The sequence below is a fragment of the Penaeus chinensis genome, chromosome 16, assembly GCF_019202785.1.
Source record: "Penaeus chinensis breed Huanghai No. 1 chromosome 16, ASM1920278v2, whole genome shotgun sequence".
In the NCBI taxonomy this organism is placed as follows: Eukaryota; Metazoa; Arthropoda; class Malacostraca; order Decapoda; family Penaeidae; genus Penaeus; species Penaeus chinensis.
This window is the reverse complement of record NC_061834.1, coordinates 34,510,150-34,522,997: the sequence shown is the minus strand read 5'-3', so window position 1 is coordinate 34,522,997 and position 12,848 is coordinate 34,510,150. Positions and strand designations below refer to the sequence as shown.

The window sequence follows — 12,848 nt, the reverse complement described above, 5'->3', positions numbered from 1 at the left end:
TGCGAAGCTCCTGGTTCACTGAGTCGCTCTCGGCCATTAGGGAGGCCGCCCTCGCCACCAACCTCTCTCCATCGCGGCGCCTGACGGTCATGCACGCTTTCAACAACCTCCTGGCGTCGAAGGTAAGGTGTCGGTGGGCGGATGGGTCGCTGGGGTGGGTGGGTGAGTGAGTGGGCGAGGAGGAGGGGGTATGAACGCGGAAAAAAGGTATGAGTGCGAATTAATAACTTTTCGAAGTGTGAGAGCAACTTTTGTTAAACTTTCAGCATTAAGTGTGATTCAGATTGTAATTCGGATAGGAAATATAATAATGATAATCTTCATTTCTTACTGTTGTTCTGTTCGTTTATTCAGTCTCATTCGTTCCTTGCTACATAGCAGTTGCAGGAGTAATAAGCGAAGTGGGCGGGGCAAGGAAACGGACGCAGACCTGTTCGGTTCGAACTGGAGATGTCTACGTGATGTTCTCGTTATTTTCTGACTTCAAGCCATTACTTTATATGGAGAAAGAGAAAGAAAACAAACTTTTGCTTGTGAATCTAAAATAACTCGGCCACCTATTGACAGCTGCAAGAAGTGCTGATCCGAAGTGTCGAGGACGTGCTGAAGTGGCTGGGGAGCGAGGAGGAGCCGTGGGTCGGGCCTCGGCTCAAACTTTACCTCGGGCTGGAAGACAACGAAGTGTGTCTCCGCCCTGACGAGTCGGAGCTTTACTCGGCCTTCACGGATCTCTTCAAGGAGGTACAGCCCGAACCACTACGGGGAGTCAATGTGTGGATTCTGACGTTTTGTTTATTAATATCAAGAGGTATAAATGAGAACATCACAAGGTATGTGATGTTAAGGGTATTTGACCGGTTTCGTTTCTATTTTCGTCAGATATATAGTTATGTATATCTAACGAAGATATAATGGAAACCGGTCAAATACATTGCATGTACTGAGAAGATAAGATTCATTCTCAGTCATACCTTTTCTACATATACTTTTGTAAGTGTTTTTTACGAGGATCATGAATTTCCATTTATTCATATGAACGACGCTCGTAATAAGAAAAGGAAATAAAACTCGAATCTCCATGTCCGCGTTCAGTTCGACGAGTGCGTGCAGCTCTACCGCGGGACGTGGGACGAGCCGCGGCCGCCGAAGGTCCCGAAGTGGAGACAGCGAGCCGCGACGATGGGTCCTCCGGGAGAGGAGGACGTGGCCCCTCCGCTCAGGCCGCTGGAGCCGCGACGCGAGACGCTGGTCGTCACACTGTCGGAGCCGCAGTGGGACAGCTTTCGGTCTTGCCTCAGCGACAACATCAGGAGGCGATTCGAGAAGGCCGGCGAGTTCCTCACGCAGATCGGTAAATCTAGCAGTGGTTTGGTTGGTTTATGTGCTGCCTTTGGAATATGTGTGTTTGGGACGGGGATGTATGGGATGTGTGTTGTAAGCTCTTGGTTAGCCGTTAAGCAACATCGGCAAAGGACAGCGAGGAAAGGGATACAACGGAGTGAATTCCAGATTCATACAGGTTCTAACAATATGTTCTAAGAGCAGCATTTAAAAAAAAATGTTTCTGCTTCTTTATTACATCAACGATATCAATTAGCAAATGAAATACGCCGAAATTGCACCATTATAAGGGTCGAAGAGATTCCTCTGGAGGAGCCAGGGAAGATAGACAGTTGGAAGATCAAAGGGTCACCACCGGGAGCAAGTAGACGTGCGCAGCGGACCAACATAAAGGTACTTTTAGGAGGGCCAAAAGGCATCACTGGAAGGGCAGAAGGCAAATCTCCGGAAGGGCCGAGGGGACATCATGAGTGAGATGTGCTTTGGACATTAATTTTAATTGGACCTCTGAATTAAGTTATTTGGTTTCAGGCTTTGGACCGTTTTATAATTTAAAGCCCTATTTTTATTGTTACATTTACTTAAGAGATATTACATTAAAAAATAGCTGTCATTTCCAAGCACGGGATAATGATTCACTCCAGGTCTAAGGTATATATAGGAAAGCGCAGTCAAATACATTCACAACTCCCCATAGCCACGGAATGGGCGCCGGTGCTGCAAGGAAGCGTGAGGCAAGAGGTGGACGCGTTTCTGCAGCAGGACGCACAGCTGGAAGAGTACGCGGGCCAGGTGCACCACTACTCTTCCTACGTGGAACAGGCCAGCCACGTACCCACGTCTGCCATGCTCTATGTCTTCAGGTGATTTGGGATGCAGAATTTTTCTCTTTATGAAATTGCGTTTGGTGGTTGTTTTTAAAACGTTTACTTTTTTGTGTAGATTTGTTTTAAAAAAGTGGTGATATATTTTCGTGATTTAAAATTTAAAATCTCGGTTTAAATTTGTTTCATTCTACTTGACATTTGGATCATATGTAATTTAACGACTGCATATTATGTGTGAATAATTAGTCTAATATTTCATTCCTCTTGACTTCATCTCCCCTTCTCCAGACTGGAGTACAAGTTCCTCCGACAGAGTCTATTGTCCGTGACCTCGACGTTCGTGTCTGTTCTCAAGGACAAGCTCATCGCCGACCATCGCGAGACGACCCAAAGGTAAAATAGAACTCGTTGGAACTGATAACAAAACTTACCTGAGGGAATACTGATATAAATTTAGAGTAAATACATTTTTTTTATGTCAGTTACTTAAAATAATTTACTTTACCGACATGTCTTTAATTGTTTCGTAAGTTAATACGAAAACAAGTAAGAACGAGTAAATCAAGCATACTTAGATCGTTTTTCACGTCGATTCCTTAAAAGAACAGTTCTTTTGTCGTTTCCGAAGCCTGAATCTGCAGTTCGAGACAATTCACAAACGGATCCAGGTGATTCCGAAGTCGACGGACGAGCTATTCAAGCTGATGGAGTACGTGGAGGAAGTGAGAAGGATCACTATCCACCGCCTGATCGAGGAGGTGCAGGAGATGGTGGCCAGACTCAAGGTGAGGAGATGATTTGATCTGACTTCCTGTTCATTTATTTGGTTTTATTTATTTATTTATTTATTTATTTATTATTATTATTTTTTTTTTTATTTTTTTTTTTTGGGGGGGGTGCTTTGTTTTAGTTCCGACACTTCATTCACTCAGTTCTCTTGTACTTAGATTTTTTTTTGTGATATACCCAAGCCTAACCTCTTAACTTTGTTACAATTAGATAGATCTGACCTCCACATCCGACCTAAACTTAAGCTAATTAAGAGCCAGCAAACCAAACTTAGAAATAAACACGAACACACACAGCCAAAACTACAATAAAGATTACCCCTATTTCTCTTGTACGTATACAAGATGAATATTAAAATAAAACGATTGCGGTGTATCTGACTCCAATCAAAATGACTTATATTTCTTTTATTCAAAATTGCCCATATTTTTTATTCAGCTACGAGAGACAACCACTGAAGATCCTTAAAAAAAACAAAACAAGTGATGAATTGATTCTAAAAAGCAAAACTCGATTGCAGGTGATTTTGGACGTGGTGCATTTGACTCCAGACGACCTAAACACCACCGCCGCTGTTATCACATGGCCTACCAAACTCAAGCCTGTTGTTGATCACGCTGTAGAGGTGAGCTTAGTAGATATTGTAGATAAACATGAACATGCGTGTGGAAATTACCAACCATATATAAATAACCACTTTACACATGTCTCAAGATATGTATGGAAATGATCAGACATGTAAACAGAATAAATCAATAAATAAACCGGTTCAAAATGCCTTACCTACGACTCCATTGTACTGACGCAATGATACTCGTTTCAAATAACCGTAGCCTATTGTACATATAGTGAAATATCCATAACTAACCCATTGCACTTCAACAGTCTCTGGAAGACCTGAAACAAGAGTTCGAAGAGACGCTGGTAGAGCGAGCAGGAGAAGTGTCCCACACCCTCGAAAGGATCCAGCAATTCGTGACTGAGCTGGAGGAACTGTCCGACGTCGCCCATGTTAACAAGTACATCCGGGTATGTTGATCGTTCGCCTTCGGGATTCTTGTGGACAATTATTATTATTATTATTGTTATTATTATTATTATTATATTATTATTATTATTATTTGTTGTTGTTTTGTTGTTGTTGTTGTTGTTGTTGTTATTATTATTATTTTAAGGAAATATATTTGATATTGTATCTTACCCTTTAGTAGGGGGTCTTGGGAATGAGAGATTGTTAAGGTGATAAAATAGCTACAGCATGTGTAAAGAGAGGCAAATAATGGCACTGGTAATGGTGATAATCGTAACCATAACAGCAGTTTTATTGTTATCACGTTATGATAATGATACTAGTCATGCTAATGATTATGATAATTATCAGCATCATTATTATTGTTTATTATTATTATTATTATCATTATTATCGTTATTATTGTTATTGTTGTTGTTGTTTGTTGTTGCTGCTGCTGCTGCTTTTGATATTAGTATAATGTTAGTTATAATACTACTACCAGGATAATAATGACAAGAAAAACGACGGTAATAATAAGAAGAATAAAATTTGATACGAGGGACATTTGTGCCATTTTTATCTGATAATTACAATATATTACTACTAATAAATCGCGCTTGCCCCCTCTAATATACCTCCTTTCCCATTCTTTCCTACTTCAGGAAGTGAGAAAACTCGAAGGGCGCCTGGAGAAGGTGAGCACCCTAGTGTCGTGGGTCAACCAGGAGGAAGCTCTCTTCAAATTCCAGCTCTCCTCCTTCCCTCTCCTGTCTGAGCTCAAGGTGCGTAAAGTGGAGAGATTGCGCAGCTCTTTTAGGTTTATAGTTATGTTTTTTAGTTCATCATTATACAACTTGGGTGTAAAGTGTATATGGGATGGTATTATGTACTTTTGTATGTGGAGAACATAACCCTGTTATTATGTAAGCAAGAATACCATATGGTTAGGTGTCTTAGGTATCTATGGGACGATACGTTTGTATTGCTATCAACACAGTCAACAAAGGGAGAATTGAAGGGGGGGGGGGGGATACCACATATAAACAACATCATATCGTACACTGACCTTTTGACCCAACATACAGAAAACTCGCCTATTGACCCGCTATGCTATGATCGAATCGCCTTCCTTCTCTCCCCTCCCCAGGAGTGCCTCGTGCCCTATGACGAGCTCTTCACGCTGGTCATGAAGTGGCGGAAGTACGAGAAGCACTGGATGGACGGGGACTTCACGAGCCTCGACCCGGAGTTCATCGACGTCGAGACCGAGGAGCTAGCGAGGTGAGGGGGAGGGGAGGGGGGAGCAAGGAATAGTGAGAGGGGGGGGATGGGTAGGAGGTAGGGAATGGACAGAGGGGGGTGGGGGATGGGTAGGTGGTAGGGAATGGACAGAGGGGGGGGGGGTAGGTGGTAGGGAATGGACAGAGGGGGGGATGGGTAGGTGAAAGGGAATGGACAGAGGGGGGGGATGGGTAGGTGGTAGGAAACGAACGGAGGGTGGGGGGGATGGGTAGGTGGGAGGAAACGAACGGAGGGTGGGGGGGGATGGGTAGGTGGTAGGAAACGAACGGAGGGTGGGGGGGGATGGGTAGGTGGTAGGGAATGGACAGGTGGCAAGGGATAGAATCATGAGATGAATGAACGGGATGGATACGTGGCAAGAAACAGAGAGATGAGATGAATGAGTGATAGGGAAAGGGCAGGTGATGGGGGGATCGGCAGGTGACAATATTAGGAAATAGGCAAGGCAAAAGGCAGGCGGGTAACGAGAAGCAGATGAGTTAAATGAGAGAGTAATGATGAATTACCAGATGAAATGAGCGGCCTGCTGAGAGAGCGTGTAAGGAACTAAGCAGGAGAGAGGGCATTATCAACAGAGAGTTCCTGTTAGAAGAGAGGGAGTGAATCAACCAAGGGGAATTCTCTCTAATGAGGGGAATCGGCAGGTGACAGCGAATACCAGGTGAGGGGAGAGGAGAGGTGAGAAGAGGAGTGAGCGGGTAAAGGCAGTCGAAGGAAATGTCAGGGGGAGAGGATCGGGCAGTTGGGAATAACATAGCGAGATGAGTTAAGTACCAACAGCTATGGAATGAACGGAAATTAATTACGCATGTTGCCGGGAGAGACGCGAGGGAAGAATGACGGGGGTGTGAGAATACGGAGCGAAATTGACTTTTGATGAATGCAGAATAAATCAAGTGATACTTTTATATAATAAAAGTGTAAAAGTGAAGTATATTAGTTACCAGAATAACTGAATAAGAGATGTGAGCTTCACCGGAATTGCATTATATTTAATCGAAAATCCCATACAGCTCTACATGCCATTTCACCGAAAAGCGTCAGTTACATATTTTGACTTGCTAGTTATTAATTCTCAATTATACCTTTTATACGCTTTGTAACAAAATTAGTTTACAGAAAGGAGTGACATGAGGGAATTGGACAAATATCAAGGTAAACAGATGGTAGCAGACATTATATCATTATAACGAATGCATTAGCATAAGGTATTTATCGGAACAATGAAATAAAGTGTATTCTAATGGGCAAGAAAGGAAGAATAAGCTGAAAGACTTACAAGGCAAAAAAAACAAAAAAACAACAACAACAACTTTATCTATAAGGAAGAACCATTGACTGAAAACATGCGCATAAAAAACTCAAATAAAAGATAAAGAACAGAAACATTCGGTAAAAATAATACGTTTATTTCACAAACATTCAGTATAACCAGTAAGTATATTAAACTTAAACATACAGGTCAATTAAATTAAGGGTAAAACATGACTATTTATTCATCAGTTACAACTCTAATACTCGGTGATGTTTTGATAATAGACGTCAGCCTATTGTACGAAATTATGTCTCGTTATATTAATATTTTCCTATCCAATCTTAGAAAATGAAAAACTGGCAACTCTCTCGGGCCTCTGGAGGACTCTGATCCGCTCAATCACTTTTAAAAACATTGATAAATAAATAAATTATATTATGTTTAATATAACAGATTTTTTTTTTAATCTGGAAAATGTATTAAAAAAACAAACATAACTTGTGTAATTACAAGTATTGCCAGCTGAGTAGAATTAGAAAAAAAAAAAAAAAAGAGAATCGAACCGAAGTACTCCAGAATCCGATGTGAGTTGCCAATTTCTCCTTTCCTGAGATAAGACACCCTGTAGTAATGTATATTCATGTCTTATATATTGTATGAAGTCTCCATAGCACATGTATAGCGTATACAAAGTTAAGCTGTAGTTCCCTTTTTGTTGTTGCTTCCCCGTCTCCTGCAGAGAGCGTACATCTCCCGAGGCCACAGAGCGGTATTTTATTTTGTCTAGAATAGTTCCCGTTTTCCTTCGCTTGTCCATTGGTGTTCCTTCTGGTTCCCGTTTTCTTTCGCTTGTCCAGTGTTGTTCCTTCTGGTTCCCGTTTTCTTTCGCTTGTCCAGTGTTGTTCCTTCTGGTTCCCGTTTTCTTTCGCTTGTCCAGTGTCGTTTCTTCTGGATCCCGTTTTCTTTAGCTTGTCCAATGATGTTTCTTTCTGGTTCCCGTTTTCTTTCGCTTGTCCATTGGTGTTCCTTCTGGCTCCCGTTTTCTTTCTGGCATGCCATCGAATTCGCTTTCATGTCATGGACCGGCTGTTGGATTCAAGGAGTTTCTTTTAAGTCACTGATATTAGTGCTAATATTATCATTACTATTATCATTATTGTTTTATTATTATTTTTATTATTACTATGGTTATTATTATTATTATTATCATCATCATCATCATTATATTATCATCATCACTATCGTCATCATCATAATCAGCATCATCGACAGCTTTGAAAACATCACTTTCATCGTCATCGTCGTCATCAATATCATTATTATTTTTTGTATTATTATAATGTTTAGTTATTCCTTAATTGTGTTATTGTCATTAATACGATACTTTATATTTAATCAGTACTAGCATTATTTTTTTTATAATTGTTGTTGATATTATTATTGTGGTTATTTTTTTTCGTATTTTTAAATCATTATCGTTCTTATTGTTATTTCTCTTATTCACGTTGTAATTATTACTGTTCAATTAAACTAAAATTATCGGCGATGCAATCTGCTTTCGAAAATATTAATTGCTTGCGTATATGTTGTCTAGCTTGATTTTTATGTTGTTGTTGTTTCCTTTATCATGTTTTCCTTTTCTTTAACAAAACAGAATTCTCTTGTTTTTAAGAAGAAATTTCAAGAACCCGTTTCCGTTTTTGTCGTTTTTTTTTTTTTTTTTTGCCCCTTTTCCTGAAAGCCTTTCTGCTGAGAGCTGTCTACGTATCTTGATAACCTGTTGCATATTTCTTCCTTTGTGCTTTTCATTCCATTCCATTCCTGTCTTTGGAGAAAGATTCTTCTAAGTTCTGATTAATTTAATACTTTCGGTTTATTTATGTATTGCTAGATAATTTCCCTTCTTTATTGCTCTTGATTTCCAAGAACTTTTCTTTTTCTTTTCTCTTTATATATTCCAATATATATATATATATATAAATATATATATGTATATATATGTATGTATATATATGTGTGTATATGTATATATATTTATACTTATTTGAGCGATCTGCGTTTGATTTCTCCTAAATGCTCCCTGAAGTAAATTCCTTTCATGTTATGTTCTAAATGCTGATATAATGGCTTCCTATTTCTCACTATGTTTCCCCGCCTAATCTACCATACGTTATCCTCATCGTAACCTTGTATATATTTCCATTATATTAAGTCCTCTGCTGAGCCCGTTCGATCGAGGACAATTGTATATATGTGATGCACAATATCCTTTAGCCTGAAACTCATGCGACATTTCGGACACTCCCAGACCCCAGCCGACCAGTCCTCCTGCCTTGAACCGCCCTCTTATCGCCCCTTATCGCCTCCAGGGAGCTGTTCCGCCTCCGCAAAGCCTTCAAGATGAAGTTCAAGCAGCAGGCGCTGGAGGGCGACCCGAGGAAAGCCCGCATGAACCTCGACGACCCGAATCCAGATAACTTGCCGGGGCCGCTGAGGGTGTGCGCTCTCGCCCTCAATCAGATCAAGGGCTTCAAGGAGCACCTGCCCCTTGTCTCCGTGCTGTGCAACAAAGGGCTTAGGGCCAGGCACTGGGAGAACCTCAACAAAGCGGCGGGATTCGACATTACGCCCAATGCTGGCACCAGGTGAGGATAGGCTTGCGTCCGCGCTGGGATATGAGGCAAGGGAAGGCTGTAAATGTAGGTATGACTGATATACAACCCTAAATGTATGAAGCACAGCCATAAACACACATAAAGAAAAATTTGCTCGTACTCATACCTATACCATAACCTGTGTACGTACGTACGCATACATACATGTTTACGTGCATGCTCATGTGCATACATCTACACGTACATACACACAAGCTCACACATATACCAGCACAAACACGCATGCATACACACCCATCACGTACATACATAAACGACCACCACCAATAAACAAAAAAGACATACACACAAACATACAACTCCAAGAGAAAGACAACAAACCCATCAGCTTAGGCGTCTCCCCTCCCCACAGCCTCCACAAAACACCGGTCGAAAGAGGCTTCCCACTACCTCCTCCCACTCACACATTTTCCTCCTCCTTCCCCGTCTTAGCCTGCGGAAGGTGGTGCAGATGGACCTCGGAGGGCTGCTGAAGGAGTTCGAGGTGGTGAGCAGCGGTGCCTCGAGGGAATACAACCTGGAGCTATCGCTGGCCAACATGAAGGGCGCCTGGGAGTCCGCACGGCTGTCCTTCGCCCAGAATCCGTGAGTGGCTCAGGAGAGGATCGGCATATCGTTGTGGATTCTTGTTTCATTTGATTTTGTTTTTTATTTACTTGCTTTCTTCCATTTTTTTATGATACTTCTTGAAAACGTGTATGATTATGACTGTTCTCCAAAATTCCCACTAAGAGGACAATGAAACAAAAGAGCGCTTAAAATACGACCTCGAAAGCAAGCATAAAAAAACAGTAATTATCGCTCCTTCGCTCCGCTTGTAGGGACGTCGGCGTACAGGTCCTCGACGGGCTAGAGGAGGTGAGGGAGCTGGCGGAGGAGCACCTCATCACCACGCACACGATCAAGAACTCGCCCTTCGTCGGGCCTTTTGTCGGTAAGGGAGACGGACTCTGGATTCTGTGTGTGTGTGTGTGTGTGTGTGTGTGTGTGTGTGTGTGTGTGTGTGTGTGTGTGTGTGTGTGTGTGTGTGTGTGTGTGTGTGTGTGTGTGTGTGTGTGTGTGTGTGTGTATGTGTGTGTGTGTGTATGTGTGTGTGTGTGTGTGTGTGTGTGTGTGTGTGTGTGTGTGTGTGATCCGTGCGTGAGAGAGGGCGCACGGTACAGAAATATTATTTTCTTTTACCACATACATACACACGTTTACGGTCTACACAGTAAAGGTTATATTTACAAGATTTGGGGGGCTTAGGGACACGAGTCGTTAACGGTAACAGTCATATGGGTGGGTAGTCATTGATTCATATTATATGATAATGACTAGGTTTTCATTGAGATTTTATGTGAACTGTATATAAGCGGTGCAGAATATATTCCATCTTAATGATATTTAGGATCTGGGAACATTGTGAGGTGATTGCCTTTGTGTATTTCAACATGTTTGCGACAGGTTCTACAGTTTTAGAAGTGGAACATTCTCATATTTTAGTGTTCTCATATCAACAGAACTTCGTACCTTGTGAGGTGCCTGACCTATGATCCGCTATCTATAAAGAAAGGAAGTTATTAATGCCCTCTTTAGCTTGCTGTGTCTCAGGACTTTTGGAGGGGGCTGTACTTATAAATACATTAAAGATACAAATATTACGAATACAAACATTATATATGAAAATGAATGCTCAACCGAATGCACAGTAATCACACAACAGTCTCTTTCTAACCTTGCTACCTACAGATGACGTGAAAGTGTGGGAAGCAACATTGCGAATGGTACATGAAGCCCTCACAGTTTGGATGAAGGTATAGTGCTTATGCAGATTCGTATAAAAAAAAATTCTACATATTGGTAGACAGAAAACCATTTATCTATATCAAATACATATTATATACTGTTCATTGTCTTCTGTATAAAAAACATTACATTATATAAAATTACAGTAATTCATGTAAGCTTTAGGCCAAACTCTCACGCACGCCCACAGGTGCAGACGATGTGGGTGGAATTAACGCCCATCTTTTCGACTCCTGACATCCCTCACCAACTGCCTGACGAGAACCAGCTGTTCAAGGTGAGCCATCTTCTTAACACCTGTTACTTGGTTCATTTTATTAGGAAGCAGGTTATATAGCTTTCTCTTTGTTGGTTATTTGTTTTCTTTGGTATCATTTCTGTGGTACCTCTGTTTTTCTTTACGTTACTTTGACTGGTCTGTCTTTCTTTCTGAGTCGTTCTTTTTCACTCTCTTTTTCTCATTTTTTCTCTCTCTCTCAGGAAGTCGACCAGAAGTGGGTGTCTGTGATGGACAAGACGGTCTCCTCGGAACGCCTCCTCGACGTGGTGGCCGACGAGAAAACGCTGAAGGAGGTGACGTCGTGTCTTCAGAATTTCGCCGTCATCCAGAAGGCTGTCCACACTTACCTCGATAGCAAACGGCGCGTCTTCCCGAGGTGGGTAAAGAAGAGGCGAATATGTGTAAATGTTTTTTTTTCCTGTGATGAACTAAGGCGTGATTTATTACCTCTCGTATCGGAGTGTGGTTAGGTGCGGTGTCATTGAATTATACTTCATCTTAGGTGTTGTTCATGAAGGAATTGTATGGATGGTATTTTTCATTCTGATGTATTTGGCTCTTTAGAAATATTTGTATGGTCAGTATGGTTAACATCACACTGACGAGTCACACACTTACACACCAAGCCAGTCATCTCCCGAGAACACAGATTCCCTCTCAAGGACGACCCGTTGCCCTTGCAGGTTGTACTTCCTTTCCAACGAGGAGCTAACGGCGCTGCTGTGCGAGACGGAGGCGGCGCGGCTGCAGGACCATATCAGGAAGTGTTTTGACGGCGTCCACGCGCTCCTCCTGGACGAGCAGGACGCCATCTACGCCGTCTCCAGCAAGGAAGGAGAGACTATCAGCCTCCTGAAGAAGCTGCCCGCGTCACAGGCCCGCCAGAGCATCGAACACTGGCTGCTGCAGGTAAGACTCGGACTGGCAGGAGGTGGCAAGTCGCTGGTCTGTTTTGTTTGTTTATCAGGTGGTTTGTTGAATCAGTTTGAATCGGTTTGTCATTCTATTTGGTGAGATATCTTCCCGTTTACTTCCGAATCGAAGATTCCATGAGATTCCTCCTCCTTTTTCCCAGTTCCAGGAGGCCATGACCAACACCCTGAAGATGAAGACCTGCGAAGGCGTGGAGAAGTGGACTCGGCGCGGGGGCGGAGGCGGAGGGCGGGATCTGGAGAGCATCGTGCCTCCGTGGCCCCTGCAGGTGACGCTGACGGTGCGCCACGTGTTCTGGACGGCGGAGGTTCACCAGGCCATCTGCGGCGGCACTCAGGCTCTGCAGGAGTGCCTCACGAGGGTCGAGGTACGGCTCACCATTTCGTGTCAGGGAAGCCTTCTTTGATTTCACGTTTACTTTATTCTTCATTACTTTTATAACTTTAATGTTAGGGCTCATGCTCTCGTATTTCGGCTCCTGTGGTGCAAATACTGTAATGGCCATTTCTCCAAAGCGTGTAGACAGACATCATAATCTAGTTTAATAACATAGGATCCTTATCATTTCTCGAACCCTCTGTTTCTCCAGGGCGAGGTCCACCTGATCGTCGCGGCCCTCCGGAAGACGCACCTAGACAGCGGCAGG

General features: G+C 42.5%; 1 protein-coding gene across 1 annotated transcript in view; it reads left to right on the top strand.

The window, feature by feature from the left end:
• Window positions 1–8,669: 8,669 nt before the first annotated feature.
• Window positions 8,670–12,848, top strand: part of LOC125033301 (dynein axonemal heavy chain 7-like) — a 29,810-nt gene continuing 25,631 nt past the window's right edge. The window contains exons 1-11 of the mRNA XM_047624682.1: window positions 8,670–8,707; window positions 8,896–9,171; window positions 9,634–9,786; window positions 10,023–10,135; window positions 10,648–10,716; window positions 10,933–10,997; window positions 11,180–11,266; window positions 11,470–11,645; window positions 11,953–12,178; window positions 12,345–12,569; window positions 12,792–12,848. The exon at window positions 12,792–12,848 is cut by the window's right edge and continues 236 nt beyond it. Of these exons, the coding sequence (XP_047480638.1) occupies window positions 8,670–8,707; window positions 8,896–9,171; window positions 9,634–9,786; window positions 10,023–10,135; window positions 10,648–10,716; window positions 10,933–10,997; window positions 11,180–11,266; window positions 11,470–11,645; window positions 11,953–12,178; window positions 12,345–12,569; window positions 12,792–12,848 (1,485 nt within the window). The remainder of the gene's footprint in view (window positions 8,708–8,895; window positions 9,172–9,633; window positions 9,787–10,022; window positions 10,136–10,647; window positions 10,717–10,932; window positions 10,998–11,179; window positions 11,267–11,469; window positions 11,646–11,952; window positions 12,179–12,344; window positions 12,570–12,791) is intronic.